Raw genomic sequence first — 23362 nt, forward strand, 5'->3', positions numbered from 1 at the left:
AACATATAGAAGGGTTAAAAGCGTTCCATCTCAAACGCAAAGCCGAATTAAGGCGGGTTATGAACAATTTCAAAGGCAAACGAGTGCCAGGGTAATTATAGCAATGTGGCATGCTTGCTTAATGGGTTGACAAATGATTTTTCCCAAGTTGGCATGTTAAACTTTGCTCTTGCCTTAGCCTTGTCCTTTTTTTCTGACTCTCAGATGCTCCCAGTGTCAAGGCAGAGAAAGACCCTGTGTTAGTGAACCTGGGGGAAACAGCAGACCTAATATGTGTTGCAGATGCCAACCCCATTATATCTGGCATGTTCACTTGGAAATGGCTGGTAAGAGCTCGGGATACACACACAGAATCATCCCCTGTATCATATTTCCTTTATCTGGCTTGCTTTCTATTATTTTATCCATTCCTAACGTTTATCACTGGCCTTTCTAAATGCACAGATGCACCATATTTCACTGGCTCTAACTATCCCTCCACCCCACCTCTTCCTGCTCCACACACGGTCCAAATCCAGAAAAATAGCTTTCATTACCGCTGCGTGACTAAAGGGCACATTCGTCAATGTGGCGTGGTCTCTGTATCTACTGATGCCTTCTCCGGTTTAACCCACCCCCTGGCAATAGCGTGTGTCCCGCTTTCAACCTGCCCAGCCCCTCCCGTTTCTCTTTCCCTGTGGCTCTCCAACCCTTAGCATTATCTTTCTCTGTCCTCAGAGCTCGTTCCCCCGACGCCCTTTCCATCCCGACCTCAAGCCCTGATGGTTTCCCGCTCAACTCTCCCTCATTGTCTACCTGCCTTTTACTCGCACTGCCCTCCCCCCTACTCGGGCCCTCACCCAGGAGCAGGGGGAGTGTGTTTTGAGGGATAGCTGCTGTCTGCCGCTTATTCGCCCTCACTTTGTCTTCTGCAGGGAGAAGGGGAGGTGGAGATGGGAGAGGAGAACCAGCAAGACGAATCTGGCCTTCTGACCTTCCATGATGTGACTCGTGCTCATGCTGGTCTTTACCAGTGCTCAGCCAATAACGACATAGCACCCCCCGTCACTGTAGAAGTGCAGCTGGTAGTTCAATGTAAGTTTTTAGTATTTATTCTCAGTGTAACAGAGTAATAAAACATAAATGAATACTCATATAGGGAACATTTACATGTATTTTATTGTACTAAAAAATACACCTGTACTCCTTCCTCCATGCCCATCTTGTCTTGTGTAGTCAAACCTAATCTTCAGAAAGGAGCCCAATGGACGAAGGTAGCAAGTAGAGGCGATGGCACCACAACGGCTGAGGTAGTGTGTCAGGCCGAAGGGATTCCTCGCGTCGACTTCACTTGGGAAAAAAAAGGTGTTCGCATGGACTTTGCCAACCCGAGGTCAGGAAGCATGCATTATTCTTTTCTTACTCTTCCTCACACTGTTAGCTTCAGTGCTACTGTCAGCATTTGGTTTCAAACTGATGAATCCTCACAATTAGAATATGTTTTACCCAAATATAATATATTCTTTAGCTATTCCTTGCTATTTCACCACTAAATCCAGATTTAGAGCATTTTACACTTTGCTTTTCACTATGCAAATACCTGTTTAATGCTTTCTTTGATGTGTGAAATTGGGTGACTTAGTGCGATCTGCAGGACATCACAATCCCTGCTGTCTGCCTGCTCGGGATTTATTTCTCTTTCTGTGTGTGTGTCTGTGTGCGTACGTGCATGCTGCAGGTATGAGGAGCGGACCTTGAGGGAGGGCTCCTTTCACACCAGCACGGTTAGAGTTGTAAATGTGAGCACGAATCTGGACTACGCTGTCTTCAGCTGCACGGCTCGCAACCTGCTCGGGGAAGACACGCTCCACATCCAGCTCGTCAGCACAAGTACTGCATCTGAATACATTTGGGGGTTGTGTGTGTATGGGTGTGTGTGTCTCTGGGTGACTAATGTTGGCCTATGTAAATGTACCTTCAAACCATCCACTTTTCTTGAGGTACGAATAAGAACCCGGTCTCAGCGTTGTAGCAATGCATTTTTTATATAAGAATTCAATGGGTCTTCAGTGTTTCCCACAGAATTTGATTTAGCAGACGCCTTATTCCAAAGCGATTTACAATGACCAATTATAGGGACATTCTCCCTGGAGTAACCAAGGGCTAAGTGCCTTACTCAAGGGCACACTAGTAGTGGTGTTCCAGGCAGGATTTGAACTCGCAACCTTCCGATCATCAGCCCACCTCACTATCCACAAAAAAAAAAAATGGGAAACACTGGTCTTTGAAAGGTTTATTTGGCTTCAGATGGAGGAGATTTCATGGTGTTAAACATGATCCAATTACTTTCTCCATAACAGCAACAATTTGCTAAAAGTGAAAATGATTATTTTTGATGTAATGATTGTGTTGTGGTGGGTCAGTAGTTAACACAAACCACTGAGAATGAACACCCAACAGCGCAGTTCCACAAAACTGTAGCTGCGTGTTGCCAACTTCGGCTCATTGTTTTTGAGCTGGCCTGCACATATGCTGTACAGTCTTTATGCTCTTAACACACTCTTTCCACCGGGAGTCCAATTCAAGATAGATTAAGAACACAACCATCTAGTGATCAAAAGACCAAGATAAAACTACCAGAGCTACAAAGCGAGTGTATCTTGTTAGTGCAGATGTGTGTATTCAGTATTTTATGTCAGACCTGCGGTGCTATCAGTTTAGTTAAATCCTTTTGCTCCCTAGTGGTTAAAATGACCTTATGCATCTTTAAATGAATGGCAAATGATCAAAGTCAGAGTTAAGAGCCCACAACATGTAGGGATTATGTATATAACGTACTTGGCAGTGGGGCACAAACTATTCCTTTGTTTCTAATTTGGCAGCATCTCAAAAATAATCTCGTCTGTGCTGCTTTGTCCAAGGGTTATCAGCCTTTTCCAGCATCATTACAATAGTGTGGGAGGGCCATTGAACATGCGTAATTCTGTAAACTGGAGAGTGCTGTTGCTCCTGAGTTTCAGCCCTTTAAGGAACTTATTCCGTTGCTGTATCTCTCCTTTATCATTCAGCCCATAGCAGTACTTCACTTCCCCCTCTGATAATGCTGCAGCGATATGCTTTGCTCTCCCGGCGTGCTTAGACTTTTCTGCCTTCAAGCTACCAGAGTATCTTTGCACCACCGCCACTATCAACTCAGTCCTGCTCTCAGCGAAAGCCCAAAGCCACCATTGGACACATTTAATGTTTACTTTGAAAACCATGAAATACAATCCAATATTGGCCTGTTTTCCCCCAATCATTTTGTTAGTCCTGCGCATATTTATAATTAATCTGACGCAGTGATAATACATTTGATATGCTTCCTTATCATTTTACAGCTCGAGAGGAAAAGAGAGGTGTTTTTTTCTTCTTAGCCTGGCGCTTTTTGGATTTGAACGAGACGAGATCCAAATAAGGCTGACCTCTTCGCCCTGGAATCTTATGAGTAGAGCTGATAGTGGGAATTATTTATTCCACAAACTGGGCTGCAGCCTGGAGCCAGAGAGGAGTAGAGCATCCCCTTCTTATGTTGCTGCTATACTATGTATCCTCCTTCTCTCCTTGACTGTCTCTACTTCTGCCCCTAAAACCACCCTCCTTTCTTTCCATGCTCCAAATACAAAATAATCTGCTTTCCCTTCACTACCCTGACTGAAGCAGTGCCTCATGTCAGACTGAAGGCCTGGCTAGCCTCTTTTGTTCTGTGTTAACAATACTGATAATAATCAAGAGGCTTCGTCAGTCGGTGCGTGACTCTGGTTGGATAAATTGGAGAAATCAGCCACTTTGCTCTATAAGGGATGGGCCATAGCTCTGTCCATGTGTTCTGATCATTCATACAGCAAAGCAAAACCTTAAGTAAAAAGCCGATAAAGCTGTGCACCGTGAAAAAGATGTTCTTTCAAAGCCTTTGGAATAAACAGCCAATAAGAAAAGACCATGTTCCGAGCATAATATTTCTCTCTCCTCCTTGATTTATATTGTTTTTAGTTATTTATCATCGGTGTTTTTTTTACCCGTTTCCTTCATTACATTTTCTTAAAGTGTCACTTAACATTTTGCTCAGAGGTAAACTGTTATAAATGCTTCTTCTGGTACACATACTGTATCTAATGATAAGAATAATGATGGTTTTTAAAATCAATTCAACAGGATAAGTGAGAATATCTCAAATCGTTTTTCTTCCTTTTTTATTTCTATCAAGAAGAACATCAGCTCTGCAATTTCTTTCAGTGATATCCATTTATCTATTTTTAATCGCTCTGAAGCAGTAAGCGGGGAAGCACGCTCGTACAGGCCAGCAGGGCCTCAGGTGTTATTTCAGAGTCTGCAGATATAATCACTTGACTGTCTCATGGCACACCTCACCATTTCTTAGGACCTAAAGCCTTTTCAAATAGCCACCCGTCAAGTGAAGGCGTTCTGCTCTTCAGTATTCACACAACATCGAGACTGCATACTCTTTTTTCTTTTTAAACCTCTCTTCTTTTCTTCTGCCCTCAGATCACCCAGATCCTCCTTCATCGTTTGGCCAAGTCGACGTCTCCCACGACTCGGTCACTCTTGATTGGATCCCCAGCTTCAACGGTGGTCTGCGGCAAAGGTTTCGTGTAAGGTGAGATGTCAAAAAAGGGATGTTGGTTTAAGACTGACCCCCATTTCAAAATAAAATACCCATACCTGACAGAAGCTTTTGGTTGACAGATACCGTTGGGATCAGTCAGACAGTTTTCTGTATGTTGATGTCTTTCCTCCCGGAGCTACAACCTTCACGGTCACCGGCCTGCAGCCTGTCACCACCTACAACTTCTCTGTCAATGCCCTCAATGCAATGGGAGAGAGTGCCTATGCTGACAATAATGCAGTACTGACCATCACCACCAAGGGTCAGTTTGGAGTAACCCCAGCTTGACACTGAAAGGACACCACCGTACAACCGTCTCATGATCTAATATAAATTCAATATAAAGGTATAATGCTTAGAAAGTTTGGCTAATAAGTTTCTGTTTTGTATTTCTTCCTCTACAGAGAGGCCAGAAGGAGTCCCAACAGATGATGACTCAGTCTCACAGAGTAAGTCTTTTTTCTCCCTGATAAAAGCTCTTAAGGGCAGTTGGAAATTGCTGTTTGCACAGCAGCTAGCTTCATTTGGCTAAATCATGTTAATGTATGCACCTCCAAGGCTGTTAATGTTTGCTTTACGCAGAGAAGCAGTTGTCATGGTGCCCACCCACACTTTTCCCCTCTGCTATTCTTTAAATTAAGATAAATAAGAGAGCGTCTGTACCACTTCGTAATTATCATACTTCTTCTTTAACTTTTATTATTATACATTGAGCTAATCTTGTTAATGTTTTGTCGACTAGGTGCAAGCGGCCTGCCCGCCTACTTGACAGTAGTGTTCACCGTGGTGTTTGGAGTCCTGCTGGTGTTTAATTCAGTGGGTTGCTTCTTTGGTTTGAGGTGGAAAAGGAGGCGAGGCCAGACAGGTAACCATAATGATCTTTTGATCTATGGATGTGAAAGTATTTCCTCTATCCCTTTCTGGCATTATAATGTCCCGAATCCTCAACAGAACTCTAAAGCAATTACTCCAGAACCATGATGCAATTGTCAGCTCAGCCTCTCACTCTCTATTCATCTCTCCATGTCCCTTTTTCCAGCCGTCTATCCTGTCTCCTCGTCTTCCGCTTATTCTCTCAGCCTCTACCTCATGCCACATTCATCCTTCAAAGCTGTCACTTCTGCATTTCGTCCATATCTTTTATCTCATTTGCTAGCATTATGTCCTCCCTCTGTCTTTCCTTCTGTCTCTTTCTATTTGTTCTTCAGTCTAACTGTCAGGATCTCCCCTCTCTGTGTTGTATTTTTCTTTCCTCACCTTCCTCTGCCCTTTGCTTTTTCCACATACATTTTCTCACCTCACTTGTCTTTCATTCACTCTCACTCTCTGGCCCTTTTCTTGCTCTGATCCATTTGAGTGCTTATGAGATGATGCTCCTCTCTTCGAGTTCTGATGTCCTAACACTAAGCCTTTTTCCTCCCGTTTCCATTCCCCCTGCAGGGGGTAGAGGAGGCAGTGTGCTTGATGGAAAGAAGAATAAAGAGGAGGGGTAAGTTAAGGCAATCAGAAGTGGGATTAAAGAGACACACATCCAATCCACTTCCAAGTCTCAGGCCTTTTCCATTGGATGACCCAGCTACTAAAACAGCCAGGCTGGCAAAACAACAAGCCTCTGTCAATATACATTGTTATTAAGAACATGTGCATTTAGAGTATTGAGCTGTGTGTGCTCAATGTTTTGCATCCCTGGTATTATTATTATTATTATTATTATTATTATTTTTAAATACTTTATTTTGAAATGTTCTTTTAGTTACAATAAAGCAAAGACATACACAATATACAGTAAGTAGGTACCCGAAACCTTTGTATGGAGTACAAGAGAAAAGCTGGGTATTACATTGACAATTCCTGAGCATAGTGTAAAGCTGCCTGTCGACAGCATCGTAGAAATAAACAGAAAAGCCAAGGGTAACCGCATCACTGGTATCATTAAGTAGTACAAATGTTTGGATATAATTCAAGAAAGTTAAAGAAAATGAACGAATCAAATGTCTCCATGCAGGGGTAGTCATTCAACTGTAAGCACCGCCAATAAGTATGAGAGCAGAGAGAAGATCAACACGGCAGCCCAGCGCACCCTGCTCATCGACTCCGGATCTGAAACAGACAGCCACGTCTACGAGAGCTACGCAGCGGTACGAGCGGGAAGAGGGGGATGAGAGGGAGGGAAAGGGGTAGTTACACACAGCCGAGAAGGCTGAGTAAACAGATGAGGGGAGGAAAGAGGTTAGGCAGAGGGTGATGGGATCTGGCAGAGGAGGAAGTGGAGAATTCAGCCATAACGAGGAAAATGGATAAATAAACTCATGAAACCTTTAGCTGTGCATAGAGATGGAACACAGATCAATACCTCACAATTAGCATTCAAAATGCACATTGATCTCTGAGAAATTATCATTTTGTACTTTAAAAAGGCCAACAAGGATTTGAACCTTGAAGAAAACTGTTGGCTGAGGAAGAAGAAAACAGATGTGTGCTGTCAGGACGGGGTATAATAAGACCTCAAATCCCCTCTGAGGCAGGCTTTATCTTTACCCTCATTTAAAATGGTACCTGTAAGGGCAGGATCAGCCAAATGACTAAACAACACATTTCCCAAACCTCCTGCAGAGGTATCTTCCCCTTGAGTTTAGCTGGTCTGGGTTTTATTCCCTCCAGGTTTTGAAATATCTGTGTCTGATTTCTGCATACACCCCAATGAACAACTGGTTCAATGAATCCCTATTAGTGTGGATTCTCCCTCTCATCTTCTGCCTTTCATAGTTTCAATTACAACTGTGTATTTAAACGAGTGTTATCATCTCCCTAGCATTGGAGAGGTGGAAGAAATGCAGAAGACTAGGAAAAAGAAAGGCAAAGTAAATCAAAGAACATTTTTGATTTGATTACATTTGATTCCTATGACAAATTAAAGCTATGTTTCAGACACTGTGACAAGTACATCGGTTAATCAAAATGTCGGGGATAAAACAATGTAGTCAAAAGTCTGCATGGTGGAACTTTTTTTAGAAGCGAGTGACAAAGTAATATGCGGGAAAGGACCTTCCAAGAATTCACTGCAACCCCTGGCACTAGTGCAACACGTGGATTTGTCATTTACCTGAAGTTACCTCAGGCCAAAGCTGGGCTGATGCTATCTCTTTTGTTCATTTCAGGGAAGTTCCCATTATTATTACCCCAGCGGTGACTACATGCTGCCTCTGAACCCTCACCCTGAGGAAACACGCAGGCACGGTGAGACATAAATACACCTCAGAGTAAACAAGGCAACAGTAAACACCTGGCTCCTTTCCAAAATATGATGCGGTCCGAGCCAGTCAGGAGCTGAATCAGTCCTTGTGACTCAGCTGGTGCCACCTGGAGTATATTCTGATTTATCTTAATGTTTACTACTAGTTATTATTGATGTTTGATGTATGCAATCATATGTGCTTTTCAAGATGTCACCCGCCTCCCTGTGGACCCTCACAGCCATCTGTATGAAGACGTAAGAGACAGGGGTCTGTACCAGGACATCCTGGCTTCCACACTTCCTTCCCCTCCACCCTTGTTCGACCACAGATTGCCTCATCAGAGGAATGAGTCGAGATCAAAAGCATACCCTCAGGTCAGAAAAAGCAAGCCTACCTATGATAAGAGCTCCTACGTGATGTATTACTTACATGTATTATCACTATTCAGTTGTGAAAGGAACCGTTTATGAAGGTGGATAATGTTCTGCTGCTGCTGCTGCTCTGTGACATTAATGATAACTGAGATGCAATCTGTGTCTCAGCAGGCTGCTGAAAGAGCGAGGGATGTTCGACAACCGCCGAGAGATTCTCATCTTCCCTTTGAACAACGAGGCGAATTAGTCTAGAGTGGGAAGGTCAGAGCAAACAAATACACTACGACAGGGCTCAACACAAGTCATTGAGTACTGTTTTGTATCGAAAATACTGAATGCTAAACGTTCTGAATCATCTCTCCCTAGTCTTATAGAATGTAGCTGTCACATGAGTCAAGTCGAGCTCAATGTGATATGCAACATAATACCGAATTTCCCTTTTACGTCTTTTTGTATACTTTGCTAACCTTGAGCGCTTTCGTCAGATCGGGTGGACCAACAGTACTGTATGTTAAACTGAAGGAGCTTGAAAAGCAAAAACGAATGGCAGAATGATGAAATATATGATGTGTATGATATTACCACACGCAACATGAATGGTTCTTTTCAAACACTTTTACAACAGACCGGCCGCTAGTTTATATCCGTCTCCCTCTGTGATATCACTCGTCCCATGACCTCGCTTTGTTATTTTGTCTTTAGAGCCAAGTCACGGTTACTACTCACAATCCCCCCCCCGCCCCCATCCTCCCATTAGGCCTGCAGGTAGACATGAATCAGTCAGTTAGAGACAAAAATGGACTGACATCGCTGTAGTTGGCAACGGGGCAGAAGCAGCGCAGAGTCACAGTGCCACCCAAGCAGACAACATCCTTTTTGACCCGTCCAATGTCAACATTTTGAAACATGTACAGATGAAACCCGGAGACTGTGGCCTTTCCCTTCCCTCTCTGATACAAAGAGTTTCCCAGTAAGTCCGTGAAATCCCGACAATGGGATCGCACTGAGTGGTATTTAGCATGGTTATGTCTTCAGTAAGGTAAAGCCATATCTTGGGCCAGACTCTAATCCTGTTTTCTCTCGGATTGAAGTTTAGCTCACAGCATCAGTGAGAGCGGGTGAGAGACCGTGTCAGGAATTTGTCTCACTGAGAGTGGTCACTCACAGAGAGATGGATTCAGGAAGAGAGGGATAAGCTGATGCTGTGGCTACTGCTTCAAAAATAATCCCTGGCCTCTTCCTTTGGTTTCCATTATTGTTCAAATTGTAGTTCAAAGAAAATAAATTCACTGCATAGAGCTAACCACTCCCAATAAAATAATTATATTTATTTATAGGACTCTTTGCAAACCCAAAGTTGCTTTACACGAGATATCAAATTAAAATCAACAAATGATATACTCCAATATAAAATATAATAAAAATTGAGTAGATATGTGATGGTTCTCTAATAAATCGGAATAAGATGGCACAACTGGCTTATGTTTTATCAGAGCGCAAAAACATATAAATGTAAACATGTAGCATTTTTTCTTTTCTACAAGAGGCTTGCGTCAGCTCGAGGTGTACACATGAATGGTATCCTCCTCGGCTGAGTTGCTACATTAGTTGGCTGAGTAGATGCATGTTTCCTGCATGAAACTGTTAACAATAAGGTCTGTAGATCTTCTTCTTGAGTAACTATATCAAGATTTCCAGAAATAATCTGTTGAGCTTTTCAGATGTATTCTTTTGGTACTTTGGGCATCACAAGCAGAGAGCTAGCTAGTTACATTATATTCAATAGAGTGCTGACATCTGTACAGACAATATCTCAAACACTGAGCACCTCAAGCCAACATATCTTAGATTAAAACAGCACCACAGGTAAGATACATAGTTAGCAATTGTATGTGAATTGTTCTTTTAAGCTCAACATTGCTTAAAGCTTAATGCTAATATCAGTGTGCTAATATGATAACAATGACAATTGATGTTTAACAGGAGTAAGGTTTATCTGCCACACCACCTTAGTTTAGCCTGTCAGGAAGCTAACATTCGCGAGTTAGCACTGAAGCACAGCAAGTGCTGACGGAGATGTCATTATCTTTCATAAACCAAAGTAGTGGGATAATTAAAATGTTAACCTGTTAATGGAGATAGTTCAAACGTCAGGGGATGATTCATCCTGAGAGGAATATGACTGTTTAGACAAACTTTCATTGCAACCCATCAAATAGCTGTTGAGATATTTCAGTCTGGATCAAAGCTAGTGTGGTTTAACAAATCCAAAGCTTGGTACTGACTCAGCCATCCTATCTTCAAGCAGGTCTTTAAAGAAAAAAAGAAAAAATCAGACAGATATATATTTTTGATTAATAACGTTTAAAGCTACAGTCGAATACTATCACTGACACGCAGCCTAAAAACCTAAAGAACACAACAGAGACCATATGGCCCTTTGTTATACAACAACAAGGTTCAAGGGCTCTGTGTGTTTGTCTACTGTTATGCAGAGATCAGAGACACTTGCTCAAAGTTTCCATAGCTCTTTAAGCTGCTGCCTTGTACAATACACAAATAGGGGAAGAGCTTTTCCTATATCTGTGTACACAATGGTTATGCATGCATCCTGGTTCTGCTTCCAGCTAATGCTATTCCCTCATGCACGTTTCACGAGTCTCATGAGAACACACACATAACACAGCACAGATGACACTATTAGATGAGACTCACAGTTTATAAAAAGTGTTTATCTTAATTTATCGGTCGTCAGTAGAAGTGTGCATTTTTTCCTTTACTATTTTGTTGAAGATGACGTGGTCCGCTTTATACCTTCTTTTTTTTTTTAGCTGAACCAAGTTTCACAATAGTGTAATACACATCTGAAATATGTATACTTTATATTTAAATTCTGATGATGTTGTTGTTATCCACACATTTGCACAACCTACACCATTCTGTTTCCTCAAAGGCTTGACTGCCTGGAGATAAATCGCAATATTTCATATGAATGTGTTCCTTCAATTAGTCTCCCTATTCTCCATCATGAGCTGTCAAGGTGTGTTTGTCTCATTACTGAGCCATTGTTTAAGTTCCTGTCAAGATGACTGCTGTGTTCATTCCTCAGCATGTTCATGATGCATCCTTTCTGCTCAGGCACAAACGCTAATCTGCTCAAGTGAAGGCTTGACAGCTCAATACTGTACCTCAACCTCTGTTTTTCCTCATGAACGTTTTGATATGATGCGTTCAGAAGAATCTCGGGGGAGATGGAACACTCATTCTGCACGAGTGAACATTTAGGTCAAAAGAGAAACAAAAATGAGACTCTAATTATCTCAGCCCTAGGAGAGTCTTCACATTTCCCCCCTCTCATGAATATTTTTCTTTCTGAAAAACAAATATGAGATTGAATAACACTCATTTATGACTTTAACAGGTTGTGCTACCAGTGGGGAGTTAACTCAAATTTAACTCAAATTGCTGCGAACCCTGTCATTGCTGTCATTATTCCGATTTTTTCAATTTCAAATAGTTAGAAATCAAATCAAAAGCAACCACAGGTTTTACAAATTAGAACATGATTGTAGCGGCTGTTATTATGTTTCACTTGTGCCTGTGATCTCCTGTTGTCAGTTGGGATGTAATTGGCCTGCCAATGGATAAAAGAATACAACTGAACAAATATAACAGGCGTCCATTAAGGGAAACTAGGGAGTGAAAACACAATAGATTGTTCATTTTAATAAGGTCAGATCTGAACGCATATTGAAACTAAAAGAACATCACCGTCTTGTCCATAGTGTATCAGGCTACATGGAGACACAAGGGTCAAAATAAGTGGCTACAGAGCCGAGAGAGACTGCACGTAAAACAACAAGAAGTTGAGTCTGGGATTTTAATCATTATTAAAGCCCTGCGCACTTACACTGCATATTTGTCTCTATCTGAAATAGTGCAGAATTAATTAAGCAAAATTCAAATCCAGACAAGCAGTACTCTCCTGGTATTTCCCCCCAAAGGTATACAGTTTATTCAACAAAAGAAAAATAACTTTCTCTTTCAAGTCTCAGTCGAACCAGGGTGTATTTTTTATTTTTCACTTGTAAGCACATTTAAATCCAAACGTCCCTCTCTGCATATTACTCATTTAAATACACACTTACTCCCACTCCAACACTACGATAAAATGATGACTAAAGGACAAAGAAATGAATAACAAGCTGTTACTATTAACTCAGAGTATAATATGACACTCAGTTAAAATACAGTTTTTTTGCATTCATACATCACTTTCTGAAATGTAGTTTTAAAGGTTTATCCACACCTGATTAAAACCTACATCCATGCATAAAATAAATATGTTCTGACCAGGATTAATATAAAGCAGAGTTAATGCCTGCAATCAACAAAAATCCTCTGCTACAGAAACGAATAAAAAAATTGTAAAATGAATAGCAAAATGTGAAATAGTCTCTGTGTGTCAATCAGATGAATAGTTGTTATTAAAATGTCTCAGCAACCTTTCATTGGACCAACTTTACTCTTATAAAGTGGAATACATACACACTTCCCCCCCACCTGATAGATTATTAATGATCGATAAAGTGGAGCTATATTAAGGATGTTCATTATAAAGTGCTAAGTGTTTCTTTAGAGCAATCATAGAAATGTGAGGGATGACAACTTGAACCAAAAGCTCTGTAGACAAAGACTGTTCTCTGCTATTGAGGAAGGATGAATTGCAGGCTTTGTCTTCTGTAACAGTCTTGATGTGTTCGTCAAAGTTAGATAATGCTGTTCGGCCGCAATCCCACACCAATCCTGCAGCCTCGGAGCAATAACTCAACAATCTGACAAAACCCAAAGATGTGTTACCTCTTAAACCGCAATTCAATGTGATTGACATAAAGATATGTGAGTTTACAAAAGAATTACAAACTTTTTAATATGTTTTTTTATTTCATTTATTGAAGAATTGCTTCTATATGCTTGTTGAAAAGTCAAGTATTAACTATAGTTATTTACAGCTACACATATTCACAAACATCCTCAATGTAAGTGTTCAAAGGAGGATATTTAATAAAACTTCATCAATAAAATGTTTAACAAGTCCACAAGTATTGTTTTTTTGTAACATATCAACAGTCTCTAATTACAACAAGGTCATCCATTTCTTGTTTGTGAGACAACAAGATGAACAGAGATGACAGATGTGGACAGAACAGATTGTATAAACGTGCAGAAAGACAGTAAGCTAGACAGGATGACAGACAGGTGGAACACACAAGGGTGCGATAAATGACAGTATTCTGTAGGGGAAACAGAAATAAAGAAGGGCGACAAGCTGCTGTGCTTGGAGACGGCTGAACCGCTGACAGAAATCTGAGCACAGCGAGTGAGAGTGGAAGACTAGGAGGCAGAGAACAAGAAGGAGGAGGCCATGACATGAGAGAGTGGGTGAGCGAGAGACTGAAACAGAGTTCAGACAATTGGATGAGGAAGTAGAGATGGTGAGCACATGGGTGTGGTTGGTTAGCAGTTAGCCCATCAGCCTTTCAGGAGTGACAGACACAGGAAAGCAGCGTGGATGATGAGGCCAACGATGAACCTCTGGACCCGGGGAGCTCCCAGGATGGATACTAAGGTAAGCATACTATCCTGGATGGATGACTAAATATGAGGCTGCTGAGAGGTGTTTTGGTGAGGTGGACTGAATGGAGAGATTGATGGAGGATGACAGACAAACGGATGAACAGACAGACGGAGAGTGAGGGAGAGTGCTAGATGTGACAAACAGGCAGGCAGTCAGGCTAGGGAAGGCAGAGACGCCTGTACAGCCCAGGGGACACAGGCCTCATCTTGACATATGCTCTGGAGTGAAATGAAGATTGGCATGACCTGCTAATCTGAGCTGTCACAGCTCATGACGACCACGGACGCTCACCTGTCACACGGCTCCACGCCCGGAGGACGAGCTGCCACCAGGATAGGTCAAGGATCCAGATTCCTTTTCTGCTGGGGGTGGATTCAAACCGAGTCACTGGCCTAGACCTCCATCCGTCACTATACCTGCCTCTGCATGGCAGCTGTGTCTCTATAAAATCATGCAATATGGGACAGCTTTTTACCTATTTCGGTTTTTCTATAGTTCTTTTGTTTTGAAGCTAAGGGCCATATGTTGTGAGGGGGAGGAACGAGTATGTTTTTCAGCTGAACCAGACAATGCTGTTCACCGGTACAGGAGTTCCATTATGCTAAAAGGAGTTATTTTGACACATCCTCCAATGCCATTTTTTTTTTTAAGCAGGCGACAGTTGGAAACTGAAATGAGATGAAGTTTGATCAATAGTGCGACAAAGTTCAATACACGTGTGGGAGGATAGCATACACAATGTGTGGCCTCAATCACTCATTTTTGACAAATGAATAAAACATGTGGTTATGATAATATATGTGTATTTTACAAAGTTTGACATTCAAAGTAAGAAGCTGTGTTTTGTTTTTTTGGCAAACCGCGTGAGGGTGAGTGGGTGATGTTGCCTGTGTGCTTTAAGAGGAAGGAGAAGTATAAACCTCAATGAGTGCAACTTCCTGTGTAATACATTTAGCACTGCACAACATGTTCCATAGTGAATGCTTTCTCACATGCACCCTTTTTATTTGTATTTAAGTGTATGTCCAACATTTGGTCATGCTTTGGTTAATCCATTGAAAAATTAAAACCCTGCTAAACAGCTGTCTTTCTGGGAGCTACTGCACATATGTTTTTTCTAGATATGTGTATCTGCTCCGATTTAGCTGTGTTACTTTGCAGATCTTGAACAAAATGGTAGAGAATGTAATACAACTGCATACATTGGAATTATTTTTGTATTTACTTGCACTATCTTTTCTGTTTTATTGTGTTGTACTGTTGGAGGAGCCTGTGACCTAAGATTTTCATCGTCATAACTACACTGTAGCTATGTACGCATGACCAATAAATGCCTTGAACCTTGAATTCAATTTGATTCACTCTTTCTGCATTCTTATTTCAGCTCCTCTCCCTTTTAATATGTTTTTTTCCTTTCAGATTTATTTTTCCTCATTGACCTTCATCCTCTTTGTCATGTTAAAAGGTGAGTGTGTTTAAATAATTAATTTCAAAGCAGGTTTTAACATTTGCTAAACAGCAGCCACTTTGGTCAAAATCACATCGACAGGATTATGCTAAAATGTTGCTTTGCAGGTAGGCAAACGTAGAGTCAGAAAAGTAACGCATGTCAGTTACACAACAATATCCATCTGGAGTTTGCTAGCATTAGCCAGTAGCCTATAAGCTAAGTCATTACAGATGAGGAAAGACTGTTACAGCAACGCGCCTGGGTGGATTGAATTGTGCAATAATATGTTTTAGTTCAAGAGTTCGACATTTTGCTTGTAAGAGGGACTACATGTTATTTCTTCTTTCAGAATTGGGTCTTTTTAAACAGCAGCTTGCTTATTAGCAACTTAAAGGGGCACTACAGCCTTTTAGTATGTTGCCTCCATACAATTGTAAACTTGTAAGAGTGATTTTAAAAGAAAGGTCAAAAATGATCCTGCAGAGGTCAATATATTTATTATTATTATTATTATTATTATTATTACATATATTTTTCCTCACCAGTAGGTGGAGTTGACCTTAAAAAACACATGAAACCTTGTCAAAAATGTTATAATGTAAAAACATTTGAATGTGGATCCTAATATTACTTAACTTTATCCCAGTCAAGATAAGAGTACTTTATCACACTTTATATCCAAGAATAACAGACGACGCTGATATGAAAGGTCTATTACAGTAGAAGAAAAAAAAATGTTGTATCCACACAATACTGCTAACACATTAAACAATCCCAACACCCATAGTCAAGTTTCCTGCATATGGGTTCATTAAAGTAGTCAGAATCACAGCATTAGCCGATAAAGTGGAGGTTTTGTATAGCTCCGGCACTAATGGGAAGGTGCTGAGTGAGTAAACAGACAACGGCTTCACTGTCCCTTAGGCTCTCACAACAATCCAGCTCTGTTGTAGCCAGAGGTTTTGTAAGAGCCACTTCTTTGTAACTGTGCCGCACTGCCCCACTCACAGGACTTTCACTGTGACATACTCTCAGTGCATCTGCAGGCCTCTCTCCCCTGCACGGCCAGACATTCTCCAGTCTGGCCTGTGCCAGGAATACATCACAGCACTGTTTGAGAACATCACTGGGGTAAACAACAGGGCCCTTTGGTCTTCCTGTAAGGTTTAGAGTATGGAGCCATCGCTGTAAGGCTTTATCTGACTTGTGTTTTTGGTGATTCAAATGTGTCTTTTTCCCCCCCGCAGTGGCAAGAGCTCAGTCTCCCACAACGGCGGATCAAATGCAGTCTGTGAGCAACAATATGGCAAACGGAACAACAATGCCCACTGCTCATACTCCCACTGGTACGCATCTCGTGGCCATGCTGAAAAATTCCACTTTGCAGCGCTTTTCCGTCTCCAGGCTTTTTCCTTTTTTTACATTTACAACCATATACATAAATGTTAGTCATTACAGTTATTTATCCACTTATCTATCAAGCTGCCTGCCTGTGTTTAGTCTGTGTTTTGTTCTGTCTTCCTGACTGTCTGTCAGTGGGTGGAGGAGGAAAGTTGGTCAAGGAAGAGCTTAATGTAACTTTTGTTTTAACTGTTGCATAGTGCATCTTATTCTATCAAATCATAATTTATTTTTAATGTAATCTTCATCTGTGAAGTGACGAGTAGACATAGCTAAAGAGTAAAAACAGAAACATATTTATCTATCTATCAACCGTCTTCTTATTTAATCTAATGTCATTTTTTTAGCAAAAGGTCAGGCCTCTTAGCCTCTTGTTATTCAGTTTCTTTCTTGATGTAACAGGAAGAGGAGTGCAGAGCAGATTCACCAGAGATGCTGACTCCTCCCAGGAAACTCCCGCCACGAAACGCGCCACAAGCCAGCAAACTAGCAAACCAGTCAACGCCACTATGATACAAATGAACAGTACACTAGGTAAGTATGGTGCTGTTAGTGATATACATAACTCACATTATTTTAATGAAACCTCATGTGACTTGTATTTGTCTTTCCCTTTAGCTCCCAATAATGGCACAACTAAGCTACAAACCAAGCCAACAGGTAACAATCTGCACCCGTCACATGTTTGAACATCATTGAGTTAGGCGGGTCAAAAGACCATAAGCACTCCAGTATGCTATAACACCACCTTACAGTAAGCTTTCTCCCCTTTAAAACTAATTATGAGTTAATTAGAAAATGTTAAACTCCCTGTCCTTATTGAGATATACTGTACAGTACAGAGGAACGTTCTGCAATTTACAGCACCAGAGAAAGGGAGAGAACTAAAGTGAGAGCAACAGAGAGAGAAAAGGCTGATATGTGTTTTAAAAAGTGTCAGCCTACATTTCCTAAGAGAGCCATTTCACAAAAAAATATTCAGAAATTCAATTAAATATGTAGCATAGGAATGCACCTGGAATTTAGTGAGAGATAATTAAGTATGGCTAAGATAAGGAATCAATATGTCCAAAGAAAAATATGCTTCCATATAAACTATGAAACTATGCCCTTGCATTATTTTTGCATTACATTCAGACAGAAAAGGGATCCATAAAATCAAAAATGTCATGAAAACTAATGTTTTTACTGTCTATATTTTGTATCCACAGTGACATCTTCCCCATCCACAACAACTAGGAAAGCCACCAAAGTTGTTGCCTGGGGTGAATAAAAATGTTACTACTTCATAGTTAGCTTGAATGCCACAGGCGTTGCGGTTTCGTTGTTATCTCATGGCAGACTGACAGTATCACAATTCCCTGTCTTCCAAACAAAACCCATGGCAGAGTGGTAGAACAGAGCTCCTCACGGCCTCTCTTGCCGGAAGATTAATGCTTGATTGTACCTTATGCAAAGAGGGATAAGATATGTGTGACCTCATGCTGTGCTGGGTTCCCACACTGATAGGGTTTTTATACAACAGCATGTCAGAGAGGCCAGTAGATCTATTTTCTATCTCTGACTGTTGTTCCCCATGATCCTTTCTCTCTTTTGCTTTTCCTCAACTCAAACTTAATTCAACACTTTACTTTCTGCTTCTTATAGACCCGGAGCAGGATAAAGATTTCACCTATGGTAAGAAGCTATATTTGCCTTTTTTGTGTGTTATTACCTGTTGTGTCTATGCACTGTGAAAACAGAATATGTCTTTACACTTGATACAAGACATAATAACTGAGGAGGTAACAATGCAGTGAGATATAGGGTCTTGTTTTTAGACAATGCATCTTCAAGACTCTTGAAAACATCTTATTTTGAGTTGTATCTCAAATGAAACAAGTCCTTTAAGCTGCTGTGGTTTTTGTAAAAGATGTTTAATCTTGCTTTAACAAATTAATCTTACTTGATTTCAAAAACAAAAACAAATTCTTATTAGAAAATCACCAATTAACATCGGAAAACTGAAATCTTTTGAGCATTTCAGGCTTATTGTGTAATAACATTTACATGATCCTGGTCAAATACAGTTCAAAATGAGTCTCCTTTAACTAAATATCCCATCTTATTTCAAGAAATCTAACCAAGCAAATCTTGACTTGTTCTATTGGCAGATTTGTTTTAAGTGAGAACACCTTGTTTTCATTATTCTTTGACTTGATTTTGGAGCAGTATTTTTTCCAGTGTGGTCTTGATTCATGTGTTACTGTATATGTCCAGATTACGAGTCCCTGCGCTATGCTGGACTGACCATCGCAGCAGTTCTTTTCATTGTGGGCATCATGGTCATTGGCTGTAAGTGTGGCTCTGCAATTCACTTTATTCTGTTGTTAATCACTGCAATTATAGCCCACTGCACTCCTAACTCTTTTGCTTATCTCTGTCTGCAGGTGGCAGGATCTGTCGGCTGCCCAACTGTCACAAGAAGTCATCTAAGTAAGAACTTTCTTTCATTCAAGTTAATGTTCAAATGTTTTATATGCTTGAGGGGTCCATCATTAGCACAAGAGCTGAATAATTTAAGACAATGGAAGCTGATGCAAAAGTGATGTTTAACTAAATTACAGTTTGTGAGCAGGAAGCCCTGCTTATATTGCAAGGTGGGGGAAGTGTGGTAGAATGAGTTAGGTCATTTATATCACAGGCTGCCGGGTGATATATGGCAAACAATCAGTCATGTCAGACATATAATAGCTCAACAGAATGCTGACTAAAATCTCTGTGATGATTAATATGCAAAAAAAAAATGATTAAGCTATTTGTTGGGTAAAACCATAACTGCAAAGCGCATTGTTTATTTTCCTCATAGTGGTAAAGTTTTGCTTGATACATATAATTGATTGCCTAAATAAGGCTTGATACTTGAATATGTTTTTTTTTCAGATCTTACCAGGTGGTCCAAGGCTAAAGAGAGAGACACCATGTGTACAAATAATAATAACAATAAAGTGCTAAGAAACACTCAAACCTGAATGTGTGTGTGAACGCAGACTGAGTGACTGCACGCTGCTTGGTAACAACATTGAAAAACACCCAATAAACAAATAGAAAACGCAATCCATACTGACTTAAGCTTTGTCTAATGTCCTTTCTATAGTTAGCAGACTGCACTTAGAAAGTAAAGCGATTATTCATCTTGGCAAATAACGATGATATTATTCATATTTTAATCACACCTTCAGCCATGAAGCGGCTGGTTTCTCAATGACCTTTTTTTATCTTATAACTGATAACACAGCCATAGGCAGTGTCTCACAGCCAGGATTATTATTATTAAAGGTTATGAAGAATTACCCCTTAACATTGTGTGTTTGATAATCTCGCACAACACTTCAGGATCTAAAACTGAGAGCTGGGTCACTTTCTCTCCCTAATAGATCCTGCATGCCTTTTACGCCTTCAGTCTCAACTAACGTGATGTTTAGGAAGGGTGTCTAAGCCTCTTAGTGGCTCTATGCTTGTAAGTGAGTAAAGCCCTAGATTAAACAAGATCCACTGGCGCATTATCTTTGCATCCATATGGCATAAAAACGATGCAGACAACAAACTGGGAGAAAGCAAGCACATTTTATCAACAGAGTACAGCATACCTTAGTAATACACAGTAGTATCAACTGTTCTGATAAGTATCAGAACAAATCAGAGAGAGAGCAGATATGCAAACAATTGATTCATGATATATGACTGCAATTGAGATACTGTATATAGCTATATAATATATACACATGGTAAATAATTATATAAAAAAACAATGTGAATTCCCTTTGCACAAACACATAAGTGGGAGTTCTTCCAGAAAGACAAATGCATTCGCACATGTGAACAGTACTCAACATTAAGTCCAAATGTAAATGTTTTGCTAAACTAAATTACAGATATCTTATAAAAGAGTTTTGGGAAAAAACATATTCTCACTCACCACAAATTTCTTTTTACAAACAATTTATAAATGAACAGTGGAGATAACACATAACCCCTTAAGTATATAAAAAGACCATATAGCCAAATACATTATGTTGTTATATGAAGAGACACAATGCAAATATATAAGTCTGTAAATACATACAATATATTATATTTTAAATTCTAAAAAGAAATGTGTAAGGCCAGGCAAAGCCTTTAGTACGGGGCGCTGATGGCTTTATGGACTGCAGCTTTAGAAAACATGTGCAATTAGACCAAAAAAAAGAGAGAGACATCGTGCACATGCACATTTGAGTACAGGAATCCTGCAAATTGTGCAGACATGCGTGTATTTGTAGCACGTCTCTGTACTCGATTCTCTTTATTTCTTATCATGCTTACATTTTGACACCTTGATAAAGATGTTTTCTTTGTTTGCTTTTGTTTGTCTCTTTGTATATGCTTCTTAAGTTGCAGTGCATTGACCTCAGGGACACCGTACTCAAGCCTGTAAAGAAAATAAAATAAATCGGAACCTTTTCCAGATAAATCCCATTGAGAAAGAAACAAAAGCTCAACACCTACTTTTGTTACATTTACAAACGCAGCGTCAGAGCCTTTACAGGAGGGAATAACTGAGTAGAGTTTGGTCACATTAGAACAGGCTACCAGACTAAATGTGTTTCTCTTTGGGTTTTTACAAAGTCTTTCTGCTTATTGAAAACAATCTTAAAAGAGAACACTGCTGCCATGCTGTACAATTATGGTTTGTCATTCCGACAGAAAAAGGGGAAATACTAAGACTTAAAAAAACCTGAAATGTTTTGCACTGCAATTTTTGTCCAATTGTCCACCAATTGAAATGTTGGCACATATTGAAGGCTCTTTGGGCAATGCTACGCTTGTGTGACACATACTGTACACACAGTGCTCAAATCTGATCATAAAACAAACGCCCAAACAATAATCTCATCTGCCAATGTGTCTCTGTAAATTGGGATACATTATTTTCAAGGCAACGCCTCAACAGACCTACAGCTGCTGTACACACAGTAGAGGACGTGACTGCCCAATTGTTTTTGCTCTCAAGTCAGGCTGGAATGAGGCCAAGCCCTGTCCCCAGTGGCAAGATTAACAGCAGGATTTAGTGGAAGAGCAAAGAGAGATCCTGCTTTGACAAATCCAGTGTTTAACCCCATGTAGCCATCCCCAGTGCGCTTTCTCCATTATAAGTGTCGTCATGATCCACAATTGAAATACCATCATGTCGATCTGGAGCATGTCCCATTCCCCTTTAACCTTGGCAAGAGAGAGTTCCCTCTTTATTGCAACAAATAATGCAACCAGTGCGTGGGGTTCTAGGACAGAAAGCTTTCTTTCCCAGGACATGATTGATTTCCATTTAAATGGAAAGAGAGGAGCCATAACGCTTTGTGTGTATAAAACAAAACCATTGTTGGTATTTTCCCAATCATCCGCAGGACTTTATTTGATTTGTGAGATTAAATCCTCCCTCACACCCAGCTTCTTTCTACCAGTGTGAAGCATTAGTCTAACTCTCTACTGCCCTCAGAGAGCTGCTGTATTTACAACCAGGGGGCCTAAAGTGAAAGCCTTTCATAGGGGGGGAAGGAAAACATAATTCTTTGGGCAGTTGATTAATATCATTTCTTGCAAGATGTTCACACTATTTTCACATGTCTCTATTTACTAAGGTGGAGAAGAGGTTGAACAGGTTTTTATCTCTTATTGCTCAACCTCCTGTCACTCCTAATGGGCCTAGAACAGAAGGTGTCAGACAAGTGAAGTGAGCAATGGGCTGGCTTAGCGTGGATTAGCATGGTTTGTCTAGCTCCTCAACCATTTCACACAGGCAGGTCTGTTCCACATGCACCGAATCAAACGCGAAAAACACTTTCACTGCATGGCTGGTAGGAATCATTTCTTGTTTCAGGTAGTTAAAAAAAGGGAAACTCTTGCTGTGCTGAATCGTCCCTTTTAACAAAAGAAGCTTTAAGCCATATTCACTGGCTTGGATTTGGATTCCTCAAATAGAATCCAATTAAAAGGTTTGAATGTGTTCCAAATGTCCCCAGCTAAATTGCGTGTTTGTGGTGTATAAACGGCTGGGGCAGAGACTAAAGTATACAACAGTGGAAAGAAAATGCATATGTTTTGTTAGTAGTTGGTGTAGTAGCGAACTATGAACTGCATGGAGGAAGCAGGCTGTTGTGCAAAGAAATCTGTCCTGAGTCAAAGAGTAGGAGATGACATAACCCAACGCTCCTCTCTTGTCTGTTTGTTATTGGAGTGCTACTCCACCAGGAACTAGACGGTCCCTTTCTGGTCCTGCTCTGTGGGCACGGAGTAGATCCTGAAGAGAAAAGGAGGACAAGCCACAGGAAAGTGGTGAAAAAGGAAGGAAAGGAAAGCAAAGGAAGGGTGATGAGAGGAGAGAGGGCAAAAAAAACAAAAGCATGTCAACTTCAAGATATTTTTTAGGTTCTTTCTCAGTTTGTTAGAAGATAGAAACATCCCTGCGTGTCTGAATTCAGGAAAACGAGGCGTCTGCCTCATGCAGCGCTCTGACAGGAGCACGGTGACTGCATCACCTCAAAACACAGCTCATCCCCAGGTGTGACTTATAAACCTCGCAAGGCACTGTTGATCCAACAAGCC

At 40.6% G+C, this 23362-nt stretch overlaps 2 protein-coding genes across 2 annotated transcripts in view; both read left to right on the forward strand.

Moving 5' to 3' along the window:
• nphs1 (NPHS1 adhesion molecule, nephrin) overlaps positions 1-16656 on the forward strand; it is a 32089-nt gene extending 15433 nt beyond the window's left edge. Inside the window, exons 16-30 of the mRNA XM_010789704.1 lie at positions 205-326; positions 915-1074; positions 1216-1372; positions 1718-1869; positions 4522-4633; positions 4723-4904; positions 5047-5091; positions 5385-5507; positions 6083-6131; positions 6648-6780; positions 7801-7879; positions 8086-8252; positions 8424-13881; positions 15310-15355; positions 16588-16656. Coding sequence (XP_010788006.1) covers positions 205-326; positions 915-1074; positions 1216-1372; positions 1718-1869; positions 4522-4633; positions 4723-4904; positions 5047-5091; positions 5385-5507; positions 6083-6131; positions 6648-6780; positions 7801-7879; positions 8086-8252; positions 8424-8504 — 1562 coding nt within the window. The 3' untranslated portion in view covers positions 8505-13881; positions 15310-15355; positions 16588-16656. The remainder of the gene's footprint in view (positions 1-204; positions 327-914; positions 1075-1215; positions 1373-1717; positions 1870-4521; positions 4634-4722; positions 4905-5046; positions 5092-5384; positions 5508-6082; positions 6132-6647; positions 6781-7800; positions 7880-8085; positions 8253-8423; positions 13882-15309; positions 15356-16587) is intronic.
• On the forward strand, positions 13840-19220 carry LOC104961403 (FXYD domain-containing ion transport regulator 5-like). The gene is made up of 8 exons (XM_010789705.1): positions 13840-13881; positions 16376-16499; positions 16588-16686; positions 17144-17275; positions 17360-17401; positions 18389-18418; positions 19001-19075; positions 19171-19220. The coding sequence occupies exons 1-8, from the start codon at positions 13840-13842 to the stop codon at positions 19218-19220; spliced, it is 594 nt and encodes a 197-aa protein (XP_010788007.1).
• The last annotated feature ends 4142 nt before the right edge of the window (positions 19221-23362 follow it).

The sequence above is a fragment of the Notothenia coriiceps genome, unplaced genomic scaffold, assembly GCF_000735185.1.
Source record: "Notothenia coriiceps isolate Sejong01 unplaced genomic scaffold, NC01 NC01_scaffold00033176, whole genome shotgun sequence".
NCBI lineage: Eukaryota > Metazoa > Chordata > Actinopteri > Perciformes > Nototheniidae > Notothenia > Notothenia coriiceps.

Bases quoted from the DNA above. Each gene is read 5' to 3' on its own strand.
- LOC104961403 (XM_010789705.1), top strand. From the start codon at position 13,840: ATGAACCTCTGGACCCGGGGAGCTCCCAGGATGGATACTAAG. The intron at 16,687-17,143 runs GTACGCATCTCG...TTGATGTAACAG, and splicing joins CACTGCTCATACTCCCACTG to GAAGAGGAGTGCAGAGCAGA. The intron at 17,402-18,388 runs GTAACAATCTGC...TGCTTCTTATAG, and splicing joins GCTACAAACCAAGCCAACAG to ACCCGGAGCAGGATAAAGAT.